We start from the raw sequence: 22,198 nt of genomic DNA on the forward strand, positions 1-22,198 counted from the left end.
CTCAGTAAGAACCATTATGAGACCCTTGGTTTAAATGGTAAGAGTATTTTGTAGAGGCAGAAGCAGGGGGTCTTGGATAGGATGCTGTGGGTTTCCAGAAGTTGGCTGCCTTTCTGTGTTCTTGAGCTGTGACATTGGGAGCACAGAATTTGCTGTTCCCACAGTGTGCGGGAGAAATCTTTTCAGTTGTCAAAGCTTAATTCATTGCTAAATGTAGCTTGGTACCCAAGGAGTATTTTGTATCAATTATGCCAATAGCCCCACTTGTATTGATGCACATATGCTCTGCACTGAAGCTGAAAAAGACCTTGCATGAATGAATGCCTTTTTTCTTTTGTGATAAGAGAACATTTCCTGGGCAGCAAGCCTCTGTCCTCCCTAAATTAATTGCTATAGTTTAAGAATTGTCTTAATATTTTCTTAACCATACAACCAATTGTAGCCATGGCTGAGAGCAAATAACAGAAGATGTCTGCAGTGCGTCTTGTACTGCTGTATTTGAAATGTTACCACATCTTATCTTTCCCTGTGAGTATTCTTCGAGTTCTGCAGCAATAAACGTCACAAACACACTAAATTTGGTGGCAATGATGCTGGCAGGAGCCAGCACCAGATCAGCCTGCATGCAGCAAGGTGTAACTTCTTACACCCCTGCAGCAGAGATGTCCGGCATGTGTTGCTGCCTTAGAGCTGGGCCTGGTATGCCCATGCTGCCCATGTGCAGGCACGTGGTGGGTTAAATAAATGTTACCTTCTGAATGATTTGGCAGTGTGTTGTGGAGAACTGGAGATCCTGAGGTTTGTTTGTTTGCTTTCTTTGAAAATCAGTCTAGCAGTGTGTGAAGCTAAAACAGGGCTAGGTCCTTGTGACCCAAACTTATGCAGAGATTGTTTGTTCCAGCTGGTGGCAAGACCTGTAATGCAGCTCCTGGCCGCCACAGCCTTCCAGCAGAGACCTGGCAGTGTTTTATTGTGCTGGCTTTTGGCCACGTGGTGCTGTCAACTCGGTTGTCTTGAATCATTTGTCTAAAAACAACTCCCTGCTGCTGAGGGAGGAACGCACTGCTGGGTGCCTGCCTATCAGAAAATGAGGAAGAGCTCGGTGTGGGAAAGTCACGGAGCTTTGGGAGAAGTGCTGAGGTGATACAGACCTCATTCTGTGCCACTGCCCCTGGGTCTGTGATGCAAGTGTGTTTGTTCGAGGAAATTGACTCATCATCTGCCCCAGTTACCTCAGTAAGTGGTATTTCTGCCATATTCTTTTGAATGAGGAAGGTCTGCATTTGCAAACAGGAATTACATGACTATAAATCCAAGTTGTATCCTCCAATTAAACACCCTTCTCTGAAGAAGCACAAAGTTAGATAACATAAGTGGTGCTTGCCTTTGCAGGCATGGTAATGCCTCAAGGAAGTTTCTGTTGGGTTTCAGTCTGGTAACTCCTCTAGTGAAGGAATGAAGTTGCACGTTTAGCACTTTATTCTGTCCACAGGGAAAGTCAGCCAAAATGTGAAGATGCTCTTGAGATTCTTGGGGAGGCTGTGATACCCCAACTATAACTGCTGCCAGGAGGCGCTGTGCAGGGAGGAAGGGCACATAGCACAGCAGTAACAAGATCAATCTTCTTCCTTTTCTCTACTTCTGCTGTTGGATTTCATGGTCTGGAAATCACACACCTGGCTCTCAAAGAGTGGCTTGGACTAGACAATGCCTTTTAGGAAGTGTGGATATGTCATGTGTGAGTTTTGTGGAGAGATTTTTTGCTGTTCAGTTTTCCTTCGAGGTTGAGGGCAAACGTGTTTTCCTTTAGCTTACTTTGGTAGGTTTCCTTAAAACCTTTTCCGAGGCTTTCTGAAGCTTACACCTCTGTCACCAGTGCTCCAAGAAGAATCCTTCTGACAAATGGCATCTTTCTCCAGTGCCATCTGTTTATAACATCCCTATGTCTGCAGAATTGTTTCCTGTGATATTCTGTAGGCTTCTGCCTCTGTGATTCATGTGACGTAGGTGAGATGGAAGATAACAGGCAGCAGTGCAAAGCTACAAGGAGGCATAAGGGAGAACTGAAGGAAGAGGTGTCTTCACTGCTAAGGGTGATAACATCTAAATCAAAATTTAGGCAACTTTTTCCTATGCTAAAGTCAAACCTGGAACTTCTGTTGCTCTTTCATGTTGACCAAGTTAGAAAGTACATTTCAATACAGATTATTAAAAGGCTGGGTTGTGTGTTTGGGGAGTTGGCATTCTGTAGAAAGACGACTCACATGCTCAGTTTTGCATGCTGCTTATTGCAGTGACTCTGCAGCATGGAGAGCTGCAATGTAAGCTGCCAGTGCTGCAGGGGCAACACGTTAGGCTGTTTATTCCCAGACAGCTTGCAGCAGCCCAGGGATCTGTGTAGGCCAGCATCCTTTTCCTTACAGGCAGACTGTCCTGAGCCTTGGTGAGGGCAATTGGGGAAGATCTGAGATAACCAATGGGCAGCTCTGCACTGCAGCAGACAGGTGGGACTGCACAGAGCTGTAACACGGAGATGCTGAATCCTTTGGAATTACAAGGCTGCTCAGTGTGCTTATGAGTGTATGCTGCTCAGCTTTGCAGCCATGTGAGCTGCAGCCTTCACTGTCTAATTGTATTTTTATCTTTCCCTAGCAGTATCTTGCTGGAACTCTTTAAGGCTTCTCTAGGAACCAGAAACCTAAAAAGCCAATCCTAAGAATACTTTTGCTCTCAATTTTCTTTTATAGCTAAGCAGTAGATGACATGGATATATATCTTGAAATTCTCCAAAGAAAGGCTGGTTTGTGGCACTTACATTTCTGAAATATGGACTGGTTTGTTTGCTGAAGGCATTAACTTGTTTTAATGCACCTAATGTAATAAACTGTGCCGTTGTATCCTGAGGGTAGTGTGTAAATCATATGCAATGCTTATTTTGTTCAAGAAAGGAATAAGCAAAAAGGCAGCGCTGCTTCATTTTTCCCATCCAGTTTCCCCAAACAAAAAATGTATTTCAGAATTGTTTAAAGTTGAAACTGATATAAATTTCAATGGAGATTGACAGCAAGGCCTAAATACTCAGAAGCAGCAGAGAAAAAACCCAAAACCAGGGAGGTGAGCTTGTAACTGAAGCAGCAGGCTGAGGATGGTGGGATGTGATGGCAGTGCTGTGTTCTGTTTTCTTCCTTAACCAGAGTTCAAAAGCTGAAATTGATTTCTTGATGGCATAAAGCTGCTTGTTACGTTGCCAGCCTAGCAAACACTTACAGGTCTCTTTTATGTAAAGATTAAATATTAACTTATTTAAAGGGAGGTTTAACTGGAGTGATTTCACAGGGTCTTTATGTGATGATTTCCATTTGCTGAGTGACTTTGTACAAATACTTGGATTGCTCTTCGTTGAGTCCATCTGACAGCAGGAATAAAAGGCAAGGAATAGTAGCAGAATCCTATAACTTCTGAGGCAAGAGAGAACTAGCTGTCTTATTTATTTAATTTAAGGATGACAGGAAAGAATGAAAATCACATGTATTTTAGGGTTCACTTTTACCTCAAACTGCAGGAGTTCGCCAAACTACAATTGTTTTCCTAAGGGACCAATATAAGTATGAGAAAATTATCTTCTTGGTTCCTTAAAGCTACGATTAATTTTTATGAAGTTTATCTAGAGGTTTTTTTTAAATGAAGTCTCACAAGTGATAAGATCTTAAGCTTCTCTCTGTGTGTAAAGGCTGTTCAGCACTTTAAGTCCTTAAGCATCAAATTTGGCTCAGCATTTAGCTCTGTACTGAGAGCAGAAATGAGGTTAACAGATTATGGAATGCTTTAACCGGAATTACCTAGGAAGAAATGAATCTGTTTTTATAGATAACACTGTTCTCACAACCCATTAGAGAATAATTAAGAACTTTTTTATATTTCTTGTCTAAGGAAATGCATGTTTGTCCAGCTGTGAGCAAGATGTTAAAATACATCAGGAGCCAAAGGCAAAGCTTACTGTAATGTACTTTTAGTACTGTTGTTAATTTATTTTTTTTAGTTAAGCAAACAACTCTATGTAGCAAGGTTGTTTTAACTTTCTCCTTTTTAATGGTTTTTATATTTGCGTTGTTTAAAAACTTTAACGCTGATGCAGAACTGGAGAAATAACACTTTAGTAAAATTTCAACCCAAAACACAGGATTTACTCTGAATATAACTTGAGATCTGTATGATACAGCGGAGCAGTTCTTGAACTGTTTCATGATGCAGTTGGACTTGTTCTTGTATGCATGTACATACTTTACAGGTATGTGTGTTTCAGGTGGGCTTTTCTGTGTGAGTTGTATCCTACTTTTAGACAGAAACACAAGAGGAGGTTGTGCAACTGTGCACATCAAAAATGTACTAACTAATGTGAAATTATGCTGTTCTTTAAGGTTATCCTCCTTTAGTTGAAGTAGAGGCTTCCATGGATAGACAAGACAGAGTGTACTTCAAGGAGTGGGGAAAAAAATCACTGACATCTGAACAAACAGGGCTCAGCCTGTGCATTGAAGTATCACCTCAGTATGTCTGTGACTATAAAAAGAATTACAGTTGTGTAATATGGCTGCAGGCCCCTTTGCCATAGATACCTACAGGTAAGCAAGACTCATGCTGTCTCTGTGACCAGAGTAGCTCTGAAGTCTGTAATACATCCTGAAGCCCTTTGAATTTGTGTCTCTATTGTGCATCAGGAAAAAGTTCTTTTGAGCTGACGCACAGACTGAAGACTACAAATGTCAGTGCTGAGAGAGAGGAGGCCACGTGGAGCAGGTGGATGGCAGCAGGCAAGGTGTGCTCTGACCTTTTGCTCGTGTTGGTGACCAGAAGATTTAATTTGCCATATCGGATGTCAGGAAGGGATCCCTTCTTCATTGAATTTCAGGAATTCAGTGTCTAGGGAAGAGACTCAGCAAGGCGCATGGTGCAGAGTGTTCCAATGAGTACAGCTGCTCGCTGACCAACATCTTATTCAACAATGGGCTTTTGAGGTTTTGGAGAACTGTGAGTGCAGGAGAATGTACCAGCCAGGTAGTACCCAAGGCAGATTTCAACAACAGAATTTGCTGTTGGGATAAAAAGAGATGAAGTTGCAGAAGTCAAGGAAGTAGAGAGTTTCTAACTGTGCCTCAGGAGTTCAGGTTAAAAGAAAAAGAAAGTCAAACAGCTTGTGACAAGGGAAGAGAGGAGTGGTGGAAATAAACTTAGAGATTACATGCAACTCGTACAGTTTCACAGGGACTTCTGTCAGAACTTCATTTATCTCATTTTGTTCTTTCTTGCTGTATGTCTGTTGGCCTGGTTCCCAGTGTGCTTCAGAAAACATGCTGGATGCATATCTGAAGGGTAGCCTGTATAAATTATGTTCTAATTCTCTTAAAAGGAGTATCCTCAGATGGTTAAAGCAGGGGACTGGATCTCTTCAGCTATTCCATGACTCACCAAGCCTTAGAGGGTGGCAGGAGGAATCCTGTTTTACCCAGAAGTGTGTAGGGAGGCTCTATTAACACCTGAAATATGCTTTGGAATAAGTGAGCATCTTGTGTATCTCACTTCTAACCAAATTTTTTGTTCAGTACAAATTTACTTACCTTGTATCTTTTTTTTTTCTCTTCCAGTTACTATTTCTTCAACTGCAGAAAAAGGTAATGCTTTTTAATTATTTTTGTTATGAGTAGTTTTGTTGTACGTGAGTTTTAAGGGATGTAGTATTTAAATGTGCTTGGTGTGTGAGCTCAGTGTTAAGTAGCTTATTGCTAAGAAACAAGGTAAATATTATGAGGATGAGTATATTGAGCTGCTTGTACCGCACGCTTGGTGTGATGACAAGACCTGTGAGTATTATGATTTAAGTGCGCAAATATTTTTAAATGCGTACCTTCTGAGAACAGAAGAAAGAAGGAACTGCAGCAGTCAGTTTTCTGCTTATTCCTGAAAGGATGATGTGTATTCATAGAATCACCAAGATTGGAAAAGACCTCCAAGATCATCCAGTCCGACCGTCCGCATTCCACCAATATCTCCCCGTTAAACCACGTCCCATAGGACCGTGCTTGAATGTTTCTTGAACGCCTCCAGGAATGGTGACTCAGCCACCATCTGAGCAGCCCATTCCGGTGCCTGACCACTCTTCTTGCTATCACTCACCTTACTGTCCTCCTTGTATCCCGTGACTTGAAGAATTGTTCTACTGTTGGCTGTTTTCCAGCAGCTTACCAAATTCCTCAGAACACCATTCCTCAGGACTGGTTAGAGCTGTGCAAAGTCACTGCTATTTCAAAGGAGTCTATACAGTATTTTACATTTCCAGGCAAAGTGGTTAAGGCTTTGGTTTGACAAAATTGCTTAACACTGAGTATTGTCTTTAGCAAGCATGTGTCACAGTGAGTGTATTTACAGAGATTCAAACTGATCAGAGAAATTCTAGCATTCTTGTTTTGCCAGTTCTTTTAGTTGTTGTCAGAAACTGGGCTGAAGAATCACCCAATTCCAGAATTTCCAAGCACTGTGTAGAAACACAAATGATTGGGATGTTTGGAAATTCATTTCAGCTTGTGAGGGAACACAAGTGGGTTGTCATGGTCTTATATTAAGCATAGGTTTACCCAGAAAAGGCTGCCCTCAAAGCTGAGACCACTCAACTCTACAGAAGAGGCTCTCATCTCTTTAAATATTTTTGCAAAAAAGCATGGAACTTGAAAGTAACCCATCAGTTCACTTCCTGGAGGGGAGCACCCAGGAGAAAACTGCAGAGTAACCCTGCTGCAGTCTGTCTGCTTTTATCTTCTAAAGAGGAGGTGAAAGAATGGGAAAACCTCCAAAATAAACTGTAAGCTTTTTAAGATGGGAGCAGTGTCAGCTTGTTTTTTTTATCACAAAGCACAGCTGGGCTTCATTAAAACTGCAAAGAATCCTGCAGATGGCTGCTGTGCTTTTACTTTCTAGTTTAACTAGAAGTGAAGTTTCACTTTCTAGTTTCTTTTAGAAGTGCAAGGCTGTGTTTCTGTTAAAGTGTGGTAGAGCAGTGACATCGATGTAGTGTAACTGGATCTCTGCTTTAATTCAAATGCAATGCCTGCCTGATCAAATCTAGCAGAGAAGAAAAATACTTGATTAATTAATGAGACAGGTGGTATCTGTGAAATGTGCTTCTTAGGCTTTGGAAAGCAGTCACTTGCATGCTTTTTTCACCTTCAGTTCTGTAGCATATCACAGGTACCCTGCATGCATGAATTTCTTTACAACGGAGATGCATCTTTAAAATGAGATGTAAAATTGTTTTTCATCTGAAATGAGACTTCTCGTAAGCTCTATCAAGTTCTTAGAAGCCAACTTCCAGTAACCAGGAAACAACGTTAGAAGAGTCAGATGGCCAAAGTACCACTAACATTGCAATGTAGATTAATGATATGCATCTTAGCAAATATGTTTTCCAGTGTGCTGTGTTCAAATCTTCTTACTACCATTTTAATTACAACTTGTAATTCAATTACTGGTGATTTCTTTACCCCATTAAGGCTAATTGTTTCTCTGTCCTTTTGTTTTCGTATTCTTGTGTAGATTTATGTCCATTAGGGTAGGGGAATAAAGTCAACCCTCAGTCTCTCTTACCAATGTAATTTGGTTCTGTTAAGTATTGTTAGCTCTAAAATGTGACTGTCTTTAAAATGATGTTAAAAGTGACTAAGAAAAAATTGTTAGGAGTAAATCTTAGGAGGGCTTAGCATGACTTCAGAGGATATCTTATGACATTGTCTTCCTGAGGGCTTAAACTATGGTCTGATACATGTCAGTGCCTTCAGAAAGAAGCTGTTTAATTTGGTCATAGCATGGCATCAAGAATCTTGGATTCCCTACCCAGAGCTGCTTCAGGACTCTTAAATCTAGCGAAACTGGCAGATGTTGGGTTTGAGTTATTTGATAATCTGTCTTGCAATTACAAGAAAATGAACTGAATGGGAATGAAGCCAGGAATTGTATTTGGAACTGATGCAGGAGGCTTTATGGAGTAGTCTCAGAGGGGGTACTGCTACCCAAAGGGTAGGTAGATTGACTGCCAAAGCCAAGCCATCAAAAAATGACCTTTGCACAAACTCATTTCTCAGGAAGCACTGGCAGAACACCTATTTGTGACTGTAGTAGGAATGAATGATGGCATGGAAGTGGGAAAAGAAACAAGAGTTGACTCAGTGCAAGGCCAGTACAGACTGCCAGCTGAAGGCATATACTCCTCAATGGGTGGTGCCCCACTTCGCCTGCTTGTCTTTGCATGTAATGACAGCACCAGGTTGCAAGATCTTGGTTATTGCAAGAGTACAGGAGCCCTTTAACAGCTGCCTCTTTCTGGTAAACGCTGGTTGCATTGCCACAGATGTATGCCCTTGTTATTGGCATATTTACAGCCTGTGACTTCAAGGTTCTGTTGTTTATGGAGTATTGCATGCACTAAAAATAAACCTTCAAAAGAACTAGGATTCTGGGGTTGATTTTTATGGACAGAAGTAAACTTTGCTGTGCCCTCCCCTCTTTTCTATTCAGCTCTTCTCACTCTTTTTTTTTTTTTTTTTTCTCCCCAAAGCTTTGATTTGTGCAGCTGTTCTCACTGAGATTTGAAGTCTTCTCTTTTCTTGTTATCTCACATTTTTAAACTGCTTACCCACATTATGTTTGAGTCTGTATAGCATGTAGAGCCCCATTTCTAATTATGTAGCTCCTAGTACAGCCAAACATGAGTTCTCTCCTATTGGAAATAAAATTCAAGTGACAACTTCAGGATAGTTTTAGAAAAATTGTTAATCTAACTAATTGAGTTCTACAGTTGAAAATTTGCCAAGTCTGTCTTGGCAGTAAAGTTGGAGGAGTCAGGAGTGAAGGTAAAGAGCAGAATTGTCTGAAGGAAGCACAAATGCTATTTTTGGTGGTGGTGTTCTGTTTTGCTTTTTCTCTTTTTATTGTAATGACCAGTGACAATCTTGGGAAAAAAAAGGATAAATTAAGACTTTGTCTTTTGTGACTGGATACATGCTTTTTTTTTTTTTTTTTTTAAGCTTATGGAAGTTTTTTAAGGTTAAGGGTCTGTTCTGCAATCCATTAAGGATGTAATGTGGCTTCTTAAAGGACTCTGTGTATCTGCACAGGAAAGTAGGTCAAGTTTCCTTCTTCCTGCAACTGAAAAAGTGAAGATTAAGTAAATATTTGGTATGGTTTCTTTTCTAAGGTTTGCTGATCTGGCATTACCAATCTGTTTCCTCTTAAGGTGGTAAAATAAACTTTCAGAGGAAATGAAATTGGAAGAACCTTCCTGGGTCATAAGGTCTCTGGTGTTTAAGGCAGCTGTATGATACAGAGTCATTCAGAAATTGTCAGGGCTCCGTACTAAAGCCACCTCCATTTTGGTACCACTGTGACTGTAACAGTGGGATTCTTACAGTGTCCATGCCTCTGAAGATTTGAAATAAGATTTCCAGACAATTTTAGCTCGCAGCGAGCTCTGAGTGCAGTTCTCTCACTTCTTGGCTTGGGGTTTTTCCTCTCATTGAAGAGCAGTGCCTTCTACAGTGCCGTGCTGTTTCTGTTAAAAGTAGTCCATCTCTTTACTGTAATCTTAGAACGGAATTGTAGCATGCTTGCCTAAAAAGGTTAGGAAGGTGAAACTGCATTCAGTTCTGTTGAGGTTGTTTGTTTTTGTTTTGTTTTTGCCTCTTCAAATCTCTTTGTGTATCTTAGATAAAAACATAGCATTTCCTCGAGGAACAGCTACCATCTTATTTGATGATTTGATGTGGTGTGTGGGTTTGAGTTTTCTGTGGTTTTGGTGGGTTTTTTTGTTTGCTTGTTTTTTGAGTGGGTGCTCCTTGAGTGTGAAGTTGACTCAGGCAAAAGGGTTTCATGTAACTTAATCTTATCAGGTGATTCACAATGTCATTCTGTAGCCCTCAGCAAAAATCAGAGGGTTTATCTCTTGCTATCTTCAGCTATATTCACCAAAATTTTATTTGTATTTTATTGCAGTTGTGTACCTTGTGATTTTCCATCTGTCATTTGTCATGTTTGTATGGTCCTATGGGAAGACAATTTTCACATCTCCTGCATCCCCCTCCAATGAGGTAAATCTGACGTTAGAAAAATGTCAATGCTTTTTTTATTATAAACTGTTTTCAGTGATGAAACTTGTTAGCGATAATGCATGATTCACCTTTCCCTTCTCATTATCTGAAAAGGAACAGCTTGACAGCAAATCGTGAATGAAAATCATCAAATTACTCTTTAAAAAACTGTGAGCTTTGTATAATGGCATTTCCTTAGAATAGATGTTTAATACGTCACAAATTTGACAGTCACTTGTATGTGCTGAAGCAGTAAGATAAGGTTTGTTTGGGGCTGCAGTGCTTTGCTATGAAGTAGTTTGACATTTTCATTATGGAAAAATCCAATGACTGCTTTTTGGTGGTTTGGTTTTTTCATAGTTTTGAACTTTTGGTTGGAAAAATGTCGTAATGCAATGTATGTTCATGATCTGGGGGACCGAACCACTTAGTAGTAAGTCAGGAGTTGAGATTTAGTGACAGTTGAGTACATAAAGGAGCTTTACAGTAATTGCAGAAGAACGCATGGTGGATTTAAGTTTTGTTTTGGAAAAGAGCAGAATTAATTGTTTTAAGCCTAAAATTAATTATCTTGTTTCTACTTTCTCTAAGGCATGTGTCTGTAGGATTTAAATGCTGGCACCAAATTTGAAATGTTTCCCTTGGCTTTAGAAACCTTTTAAACTGGGTAAATTGAGATGTTGGTTGCTCTGCGGGGATTGCATTTTTATTCTATTTTTGGCAAGGCTGACTTTGCTATTGCCAGCCTTAAACATTTTTGCAAAGAGTTAAAACCACATTTCCTTAGAAGAGTAAACACTGCTCTGCAGTTCTTAATTATGTCTTAGAGGTCTGTATCTTAGAAAGCTGCAAAATGTAAAGTTGGGGGGAGGGGGAAATAAAAACTATTCTGCTGCTTGGCTGAGCAAAAGGAACAGTGCTGAACAATTAAACCTAGAAATTCAAAGGCAGTCATCTACAGGGTGATCAGCTTTACGTGAGGCAGTTCTGCAGGCTGATGTTCAGTAGGTTAGCTGTGTGATTGCAGCTCCCTTTTTTGTGAAGCTGTGTGAACTTGAGCTGTTTCTAAAGCTACCTGGTAAATTTTGCTGTCTGCCTTGGTTCTTTGGTAGTAGGAATCATTTTCTGACGGTAGTTACGCTGTTGTTGCAGTAATACTGAAGGAAGGTTTTGATATTCATTGAGCTGAAAGGATATTTTGGGCATGTGATGAGTATTTCCTATCTTACATGTAAGCATAGATCAGATTAATACAATTTTCTTCTATGGGGAAAAAAAAAAAAGGCAACTCTCTCTGTGGGAAAGTCCCTTCTGTTCATGTGTCAGTGAGTAATTTCTGCTGGCTTTATTTAAAACCAGACTTCAGAATCTCCCTATTGTATGAGTATGAACGTATGTATTTTAGTCATTTAAATTAGCTATTCTTGCAAAACAAACAGCATCCTGTGATCATACTGTTGAACCAAAAAGGGATTCTGCAGCTGCTGTTGTCCTAGCGTAATCCCTGGATGTTTGTTGGAAGAAAGAACAATTCACATTATTAGATCCAGAAAGAGGAAGGAAACAAAGGGACTCTTTTTGTTTTCAGTAAGAACTACTGGAACCACATTGGAAATTCTGTTAGCTGTGTGGTGATAGACAACTTTTGATGTCTTTGTACATACATTTCCTGCCATTGTCCACCGAGCCTGTGGTCTCATGGCCCTATTAATTTTTGAAATTAGAACAGAAATCAGCTCTTTCAGGATCTTTATTTGGGATTTTTAGGAGTAATACTCTGACGTTACTTGGAAAAAACTAATGAAGTTTTAAGTTTTATGGTTTAGTTCCTTTTCTGCACGTTAATGACTTACCATAACAATGTGGTCTAGAAGTAGTATTTCATACTTAATGCAGCCTCTACTTGATGATGGCTCATAGAGGCAGCTGTTTGGTACCCTGGCAGACGTAAGAAGCAATAGGGAGAAAGGCATGTTGCTTCACATCTATCTTAAGTGTTTGATGTGAGCATCTCCAGCTTCCACGTTTCAGCAAATCCCCAGTCGTTTAGTTTAGTTTAGTTCGGGGTGGTTATTTAAAAAAAAAAAAAAAAAAGGCTAAACTCTTGAGAATGACTAAAGTGTTAAACTTCAGTTTCATTCTAGTTCTAGTTTTTGATTCTAGTTCTTGATTATTGAAAAGGAGGCAGTGCTTCATGTCTCACCATTGAATGATGAATGGGCTCAATAATTGGAGTGCTATCATACGTAACAGAGGACTAACTAGATCTAGATTCTGTGGAATGTCAAGCAACTTATTTGCATTATGGACTGGGAAATAAAACTTAGAAATTGTAGCCATGTCTTAACTGCTTCCTCTTTCTATAAGTCAAGTTGCTTGCCAACCACCTCTGTTCCAAAAAGGAAAAAGTACACAAGGCAAGAAGAGACAAGACAAAAATCTATGCGAACCAGTCATATACATATTTTTGCTAGGAAAATATGGTCATATTAAGCCACACTAAGCCAGTTTTTGCTCCAATTGCACACACAGCATTTTCCACTCACTACTGTGAATACTCTGTGTGTGTGCTCATAAAAAGGGTTCTTGTCCTTGTGAAAAGCTCAGAGTTTGAAAGTGCTTCAGAAGACAAAATACCGGAAGAAATTTTGGGTTCAGCCTCAGCTCCATAGGGACTTGCCAGCTCTGGGTTTTGTGGGGCTTAATGGTAAAGCTTGTCATTTCAGTAGATATAGAAGTAAATGCTTCACAAGTGAGTAAAAGCTCTCCAGGTGATACTGGTAACATTGTAAGGCTTCAACAGGAGCGGTCCTCATACTGTACTCAGATTTGTAACTCTGTGAAACTGTACAGGCTTTGCTAAAGCTGATTTCAATACTGACTGCTCCCAAGTGAAGATTCCATTTAAACTTTTTCGGTTTCTTTGCGGAAGCCATGGAAAATGCCTTCCCGTACTGCTGTTTTCTCTGGCTTATATGTCCCTCTGTTTCTTATAAGTCAGAGAGAGAGCATGGGATGTAAGAACTTTCAGTCACAGCAAGGGACTGTTTGTTAAACGTTTCTCTTGTCGTGAATGAGTTGAATTTATACTCATCAGGAGTTAAAGGATGCACTTTCTTAAAACTTCCCGAGGTTTTTTTTGTGTTGAAGGGAAAATGCAATAGGTAACATAGCAGACACTTTGGAGGATCTTCTGTGGTATTCAGGGGAGAAGGATGAGTGCTGGGATCACACAGAGATTAAGACACATAGAATCTCTTACTTGGAGCATGAGTAGAACACAAAGTTGTAATTACTCACATCCTTTTATCCCCATCTTTTCACTCCCAGTTCTGCTTGTCAAAAGCTGATAAAGAACAATACGAAAAAGAAGAGAGACCAGAGTCCCAGCAGGAGATTTTGAGAAGAGCTGCTAAAGACTTGCCTATCTATACGACAACAGCATCAAGAGGTGAGGTGTAATTTTGTGTTCTGCAGTTGCTAGTTTAATGCAGTGAGATTTGTTTGATGTCAGCCAATGAATGATATGTCGAGCACCTTCTGCAGAGACTTTGAACTTGTGGCTGGTTGGTTGGTTTTCTTTTTTTCACCATGAAAAACTGGAGCCCTTTTTCTAGAACTCAAAACATGCAACCATAACTAGTACTTGGAATAGTTCTTTCAAAAAAGAGAAAAAGGAAGAGAAGAAAAAAAAAAAAAAACAAACCCAAACACCTCTTGTAGTAAGAAGTCAGATGAAAACATTTGTCTCCAATTCTGATTACAAAATATAACCGCAGCAAAGAAATACACTTAGGTGAAAATTGGACTTCATGCTCAATTTTACAATCATTTGTATCCCTCTTTCTTTTTCTGAGTTTTATCAATTCCATAGTTAGAGAAACTTCATAGTTAAGGCTACAATTTAATAAGAAATAAATGTTATTTCACTCTCACCTGTAATTCAGTACAGAGCTTTAATGTATATATGTGTGTGTGTGTATGTATGTATGTATGTGTGTGTGTGTATATATATATATATATAAATTGGAATAAAATGTTTTTTTTTTTTTTATATATGAAACTGTTGTCTTATGCAGATACGTATTTTTGAAAAATACCTGTTTCTCTTTCTTGAAATGAGAAATATTGCAGTGGTTTGCATGAAACACCCAGGATGCTCTTACTGAAGTTTACTGTGAATTTTCAAGCACAGTCTAAGGGTACTTGGATTTTTTGATTTTTTTTTTAGGTTTTTTTTTTAGGTTTTTTTTTAGTTTTTTTTTTTTTTTAAATACAAACCTCCCTTTGAGGGAATCCCGTTTCCTGAAGTGGTCCAGGAAGCTACTGCCAGCTTTTAGCAGTTCTGCTCAGCTGTAGGTGTTGTCTTTCCTCCTCCTTTCAAACTGCTTATACTTGTCTTATTTCCATTGAGAAGAGATTGAAGCCTTGTTTAAAATACCCAGGAAAGATGAGAGAGCTAATTTGCTGAACAGTAATACAAAAACAGTAATAGAAAAGGCTAATGCTGAAAGCTGGCTTACTGGAAGATTGTAATTTCATGTGGAGATGCTTAAGTACTTTGAGGTGAAAGAAAATGAAGAAAAGAAGATGCTGGGGGGGGATCGTTGCCAGAGGATGAGGATAAATGATGGAAAGACTGAGGAGCCTAAGAGTAAATGGAAGTGGACTCTTGTAATAGATTCATAGACAAGTGTTTAAAATACTTTCTTATGTTTCTTTAAAAAACAGAAAAGTTTTTTATGTTGTGTGAGTATGTACATGAAGGTCTGTGAAAACAGGAGTGATGGGGTGAGAAGGGAGCGTTTAAGATTCAGTGCATGTTAAGATGGAAAACCTTTGTAAAATTAAGTTAGTTCTAACAATTTGTTCCATGCCACTTGAATGCAGCCATCAGATACTGTGATCGATGCCAGCTAATCAAACCTGACCGCTGCCACCACTGTTCTGCATGTGACATGTAAGTTTCTGAATCTAAAATGATGGATTTTCTCTCTGATCATCACTTCAGTATGTTCATTTTTCAGTGTTTCAGCCCTTTTTCTCTTTGTTCCCTTCTCAAACAATTGGTACCTGGAGTTCAAGAAAGCAAATGTCCTCCTGTTGCAGCCCCATAGACCAAAATAGCAGAACTTGTTAGGAAAACTGCTTACAGCTTGATAGAGAAATGGTTATGTAAAAATAAATCAGCAATTGAAAGTAAAGAAGGACAAGTCTAAGATCCAAGCACATGCTTATTATAGAGCTCTTCTATTGTATCTTGCCTCTGCAGCTTTGAAACAGATGTGTGCTACTAATAATGCTAAAATCCTTTATCTGAAGAAGGAGCAGTGGAATTGCATCTTTGCCATTTAAAAGACAGCAGTGTTATTCCCTAAACTCATTCTGAGTCATCAGAGAAGTCTGTAAGGGCACTGAAGACTGAAGCTGTGAGCAAAGCTTTGTATAGATGAGCTTGAGGAAATCTAATTAGCTAAAGAACCTAATACACATCTTTTGGCTAAAATCAAATTTAGTAGCAAATGCAGCAAATATCTGTCTGTCTGAAATGTCTGTCACCTGTCCTTAAACTAAAACTGGATTAAGATGGCATATGGACTGTTGAGTTTTTACCCACTGTGCTGTTTTTTCCTCAATTACTGTAAACAAAGAGGAAAGGAACAAACATTAAAAAAATAGCTATGTTAGACTTAGTTGAAATGAATGCTGGGTTAGTGTACCTTATCTGTGCAACTCTGAAGCATCCTTTGGATTTGTTTTCTTTCAGCATGCACGTAAGACAAGTGTGGCTTAATCAACTATAAATAACATGGTTGAAGTGTTGCTTAGTTATTTAATGTTAATTTAAGAGATTCTCTTCACAGCTCTATTGAGTCTCATCGGTCCTTTTGGTTGAAAGGATGTCTGCTGCAGTTTGAAGACATGACGTGAATTAGGACAATTGGGAGAAGATACAGTGAGGGGTTTACCTTATAGAAGCACAAACCCCAGAACTTTCAGAAACTAAAAGCATGTGTCTTAGAAAGCAAATACATTTTTTAGTTTAACTTGTTGGAGATCACCTCTTCTCTTTTTCAGATGTGTACTAAAAATGGACCACCACTGTCCCTGGTAAGTTTATAAAAAATAATAAAAAACAGTATAGTAATAGTTAATTAACTCATACATGCTGCTTCAGAAATGAAACTTTGAACTAAAAATGGATTTTTACAGAATTTTTTGAGGCTTTGGTATTTTAAAATGTGTGTCGCAGCTCAAACCATGCATTTTTTCCTAAAACAGAAAATCCTGGAGTTAACGAGATCTATGAGAAATAGTATTTCTTTTGTTCAGTATTATTATCAACAGAAGAGGTGATAACCACTACCTTGTGAAAATCAGTTTCTGATTACTCTTCCGCAGTTTGTATAGTCAGTAAAAATGTTATCTACTATCACCACAAAGATAAAACAAGTGTGCTATCTTGAAGGAGTTTTTGTAATTAAAGCAACATTCTCTAAAGTTGATGGACGGACTTGTATGATCTGCAGTCGCTGCAGTTAGTTCCTAGTGTGTAAGACTTTCTGTAGAGACTGTATGTATCATATGCTTTGCTGGCTCACATCCTGTCCTCTAGAACTTCTTGGGAAAAGGCCAAATTTATGAGAAGGCCTCAGGTAACTTGGCTAGAAGAATGAAGTTGGTTCATTCATAATGACAGCTTAAAATGCTTCAGAAATAGTAGTGTCAGACTGTTTTGGACATATCACTGACATCATACATGTTATACTCTGCAAAAGCAGTTGAATGTATTGTGCTTTTTTGGTTGCTTTTTTTTTTTTTAATTGTTATTATTTTATTTACTTTTTGGTATATCATAGTAACCTCTTTCTCTTTCCCCTCCTTCTAGGGTGAATAATTGTGTGGGATTTTCTAACTACAAATTCTTCCTCCTGTTTTTAATGTATTCCTTACTGTACTGTCTGTTTGTTGCTGCTACAGTCTTGCAGTACTTCATAAAGTTTTGGACAGTAAGTTCTAAGGTGTTTTTTTGTTTGTTTGTTTAATCTTGCATGTATTGTTGAAGTCTGCATTAGCATGTTGTCACTCACTATTTATTCTGTTCCATAGTTCATTACCATTAACAGCATCAATCAAAGTGACTGAAATAGGAGAACCTTCTGAATATTGATGAATTAAATTATTACGTTGCCCAGAATGAGTAACAGGGAGGAGAAGTTCTGATGAGGACTCTGCAATTTCTGTTCCATAAAATCAATTGGCACAGCTTAGGTGGTTTTTTGGTTGGTTTTTTGGTTGTTTTTTGTTTTTTTTTTTTTTTGTGACTGGTAGTTACAGATACATAGGTATAGAAAGAATTGGTTGTATAAAACCAGTGCATGTGTGTGTATTTATATGTACATATGTGTGTCTGATTTTATATATGTACACACACATCATATTTCATGTCAGTATTCTTAATTTTGTGTCTTAGACTTGTTTGTAGATACTCTGCAATTGGAAAAGACAGTGAATTTCTTGGGAACCCACTCCTATCTCTGCTTTGGAGTCCTTAGGTGTGTCTGTACTTCATACTGGTGGCTTTATTGATCTGATACGGGTAGTGTGCTACAATCGGTATAGTGTTAATTATACCTGTATTCCCTGAAGGTATTATTAGTTGTTAAATGGTAGATACACAAACAGGTATTTTACTAGATTTCGTAGAATGTGTGTGAAGAGTGAGCAACCTTGCATGTCAGTGTTACCTTCTTCCTATCAGTTTTGTTCCAGTTGCTTTCCAGGCTGAATAGAATGTGTTCAGGTGTTGTTTCCTTTCATCTCTCTGAAACCTCATACTTTGCCTTCCTGCCTCTTGAGACAGAAAAGATAGTATCAGAATTCTCTTAATCAGATTCCATTAACTAACACGAGGGGGAAAAAATCACTGCTAAGTGGAAGGTTTTCCATCCCATCTTTATAAATAAACAACAGCACATGTTTCTTAGATCTAGTTGCTGTTGGTGTAGCTGAGAGGAGCAGTAATTACCTCTAGCAAATGAAAGTCTTTACTGCAGCAGAATGCCATCTCAGAGTAAGTGAAGCTTTGTCACATTCAGAATAGTCTGTATTCGAGATCAGCATCACTAGACAGGTAAGATAAATGGTGCAAAAAGCATGTTTGTTTGGGTTCATCTAAGACTGGGGGTCTAATCTGCCAAAATAGTGTGTGCCTCTCAGTTCTGTACAGTAGACTCACTGGAAAGCAAGGAACTGTGTGGGAAGTGAGCTTTCAGTAAATAGTGAGATGAAAATCGTGAATGTACGCAGTTGTGGACTGACAGATATTTCAGATGAAATGATCCGATTCTGCTGTTCAGTCTTGCTTGACTGTAAATAGTTAAACTTTCAATTTGTAAGTGTGCCACTCCCAGCCATTCGCCCGGCTGCTTCCCAGTGCTTTGTGTGCCATTTCTAACGTAGCTGTAGATGCGCTTTTCCGTATTTACCAATCGGTGCTTCAGCAAAGAAGATAAATTGCTTTTGTCACCTCACTTCACAAATGTTACTGCAGAGGAAGTCAGCAGGACTTCTGACCATAATGAACGCTGAGTACCAGCATTTGCAGCAAGCCTATTCCAAAGTCCTTCGGACAAGATAATGAAGTGGACCCTTGAACAGAGGAAGTAAACTTAAGAGGGATTTGTTTTCTTAATTATTTAGTTGCTTAAAACACTTCCTACAAGAATGGGCTTCTTCTGAAATGTAACAATAGAAAATGTAATTGTGTGTTTGCACTTGTTGCTTTAATTTCCCTATTACTTTCAAGACAGAATACGGTGATATCATGATCTTACAATTACAATAGAACTCTGACTCACTTTATGCATACTAAGTCATTTCACAAAGCTAATATTGCTATGATTTTATGATAGCTTGATTAAGCTAGAGTTCTTGAAAGAGTCGGTGGCATCACAACCCTGCAAGCTTGCAGAACTTAATGACTCTCATATTGTAAGCATTTAGGTAGGTGCTGCTGACTGTATACAGTAGGCCTGAAGCTTCTCTCTAAACCTGTATCCAGATCAGAGGGGCTACAGGTATGTGCTGGCTCTAGATGGTCAGCTAATGCTCAGCTTTGTTTGCAACAGCATCAGACAGATAACTGTCAGGGCTGTCTAGATTTTGTTGGTTCAGAGGGTTTTATTTCTTCATAGCTTGACTGTCAGGAATGTTGTAGTCCCCCTTCAGACAACAGAGATCCTTTTTTTTTTTTCCTTTCTCAGAAATGTTTTCAGAGAAAGCATGTTACTGCATTATATACCCAGTGCTGGGATGAAGGATGAACCAGTTGGAGCACTTCAGAACTTGAAGTAATGTGATTGTAAAAGTGTATGTGCTAACTATGCAAATTATAGCAGTGCATTGTCTTGCATTGTTGATAACACCTGCATAAAGACACAACATTCACATACTTGCAAGCTCGTGAGATGTGCACACCTACCTCTGGAAAAAAAAAAATCTGTGTCCCGCTTGTACGTGCAAGATTTGCATAGCATCTTCCATGCTCTGTGCAGAAGTACTGACCAAACAGATTAATACTGTTCCAGCAGTGATGGAGCAACTGCGTTGGCACTGAGTGTTTACCACAATGTTTCCACTCTTATGTGGGTATTAAAATTTGTTTTCTAGATCAGGAGAATATAAATGACATTTTCATTCCTTTTGTTATACTCGGAACTCTTTTTCCTATACTCATAAGTTTTATTTCTACTTAGGAAGTTGTTTAAGATGAGCAGATAAAGCCACAGGTTAACAAAATGTGTTTGATAGGAATGCCAGGACTGGCAGAACGCCCAGTCCTTGACGCCTTGTTTACACAGTGCATGGTAGTACTTCCCAGCTGAGGTTTGTATCAGCTCTCATTCTTGCTGTGCTCTATCCCACTTTGAAACCTGTATATTTTCCAGCTGTTTTCAGTGTCTTTCAGTGCCCTCCAAATTATTTTAGCAATCCTGAGCATAGCTAATTTAAGGATATGAGGTGTGTTCCAGGACAGATGGTTCGTACTTCTAAAAAAAAAAAAAATAAATAAAAAAAAAAAAAATTCTGCATTTAAAAAAAAGAAAGAAAAGTGATTCCACATCCTTGGTTAGAACTGAGTTCTCTTGCATACACACAGATGGATGTATATGAGATGTTCCAAGTTTTTTCTAGTTTTAAGATGAGTTAATGAGTTCTGACAGCATTTTTGGTTTTTTTGCTTGTATGTTTTTTGTTTTATTTAGTTTTTGAAGTGACCTGATAGAAACCCAAAAGTCTCAGTGCTTGTGAAAGAGTTTATAAAGGGCTCTTCAAAATAGCGACTGGCTTTGGTCTATTACGTGTGCAAAGTAAATGAAATGTCATGGTGCAAATCACTTCTCTTTGTAAGCACTGCAGTTTTCCCACCTACGAGGCTCTACTTCTGTGCTCTGCTAAGCATGTTTTTTAAATAAATCATGGTGGAAGTTTGATTCTTTTCACATGCTGTGGTGTGTGATTGCTGCTAGAAGACAGCTGTGGCTGAGTCTGTGATACACATTCAAAGAGTGCACCCTTCTCTCCAGGAAGAAATTAGGGTTTTTTTTAAGATATTTGAGTTTTGCACCTCAAGAACTTAGAGCCAGTAGCTGAAACTGTGTAGTCAGAAAAGGTGAATGCTCTGTGGAGATCATGCATATTCATATTGCATAATAAAACAAAAGCTCTTTCTCCCAGTTGTAGGCCTACTGGTTGACGAAGATCCAACTGAAATAAACTTATGTTTTCTGGTCCAAACACAAAATTTAAGCTGTTGCTGCTCTTCTGAACAAAATCAACTGACTGGGAGTTGTTCATAGAGAGCTGTGTCATTTAAGTAAGCAATTCCACAAGAGTCATATAGGTGGGACTTTGTAATGCTTAGTAATTAAAGGTCCTAGTTTCATATAGTCTTTCCCTTTACAGTTGTGTAGTGAAAAGCCTGAATGTGGAAACTCTGACTCCTTTTTTGGTTTTGTGTAAACTGCAAATCGTGATGTTGAAGTATTGGCAAGTGTGACTGCCTGGGTGTATGCATGCCACCAAGAAGTCAGAAAAATTAATCTGAAAATTATGTTTCCCAGGAAAGCTACCATGTGTTCTGAGGTAGGGAGAATCATCATAGCTTTAACACAAAGCTTAGGGATTAGCAGCAGTTGGGATATGTATTTTACTAGCCTTTGTTGCAGGGAATCATGAAACACTTCGTGTCTCTGCAGCAGTGGGGGGGGGGGGGCGGAGAGTTGACTGCTGCACCAATTACCTGGGCAAAACAACATCCAGTAAATAAATTAAGGCAGTAGATAAGGAAATTGAACCCACATGGCAGTTCAGATAGCTGGACTCTGCTATCCTTTGCTTCCTCTAGCATTGCTTTGCTTCCTGTAGTGTTATCTCTTGGTAGCTGGCATTTCTGAAAACACTGCTAATAAATGCCACATCCAGTGTGAAAGCACAGGGAGAGCCCAAGGTTTTTGTAGTGTGGTCTAACTTAATACACCTCACATATGACCAATTTGTGAAGCGCTCACACCTTAGCTAAGGTGGTTACTCTTGTATGAAGTTTGGGATTTAAAATCTAGCAAGTTTTTTGTTGTTTTTGTTGCTTTAAAAAACAGAACAAACTTGTGTGAGGAATGGTAATTCATTTTTTGTGGTTTTGACTGAAAATATAACGGTAATAAAATATGTTCTGAAATGGGATTTGTTTTCTGCATTTATAAACCATTGCTTTATACTTCTGGAGTATTCTGAGCTTTTCAGAGCTGGTTTCCTCATGCACCACGTTCGTGTAAACCATACTTGTGGTGGGAACCAGCAAGGAACGCACCCAGCGCAGTCATGCTGCTCAGGCTGAGGAAACCACTTGAAAGTGATCCAGCCACAATCTGAATAGCAATACTTCAGAAGAAAATCTCATGCCTTGGCAGTTAGCAATGCACTCTTATGTACTCTGTCCTCCATTCTGTTGGAGAACGGGGGCTACGGCTGCAGATGGGCGTTGGAACTTGGCACGTCTGAGAGCA

At 39.0% G+C, this 22,198-nt stretch overlaps 1 protein-coding gene across 5 annotated transcripts in view; it reads left to right on the top strand.

Moving 5' to 3' along the window:
• The window catches only part of ZDHHC20 (zDHHC palmitoyltransferase 20), a 41,859-nt gene that overhangs the window by 10,887 nt on the left and 8,774 nt on the right, over positions 1-22,198 (top strand). For all 5 annotated transcript variants that reach the window (XM_085216186.1, XM_085216182.1, XM_085216183.1 and 2 more), the window contains exons 2-7: positions 5,643-5,669; positions 10,036-10,130; positions 13,461-13,581; positions 15,021-15,090; positions 16,209-16,241; positions 17,020-17,140. In XM_085216186.1, coding sequence (XP_085072312.1) covers positions 5,643-5,669; positions 10,036-10,130; positions 13,461-13,581; positions 15,021-15,090; positions 16,209-16,241; positions 17,020-17,140 — 467 coding nt within the window. The remainder of the gene's footprint in view (positions 1-5,642; positions 5,670-10,035; positions 10,131-13,460; positions 13,582-15,020; positions 15,091-16,208; positions 16,242-17,019; positions 17,141-22,198) is intronic.

The sequence above is a fragment of the Meleagris gallopavo genome, chromosome 1, assembly GCF_905368555.1.
Source record: "Meleagris gallopavo chromosome 1, MGAL_WU_HG_1.1, whole genome shotgun sequence".
Taxonomy (NCBI): domain Eukaryota; kingdom Metazoa; phylum Chordata; class Aves; order Galliformes; family Phasianidae; genus Meleagris; species Meleagris gallopavo.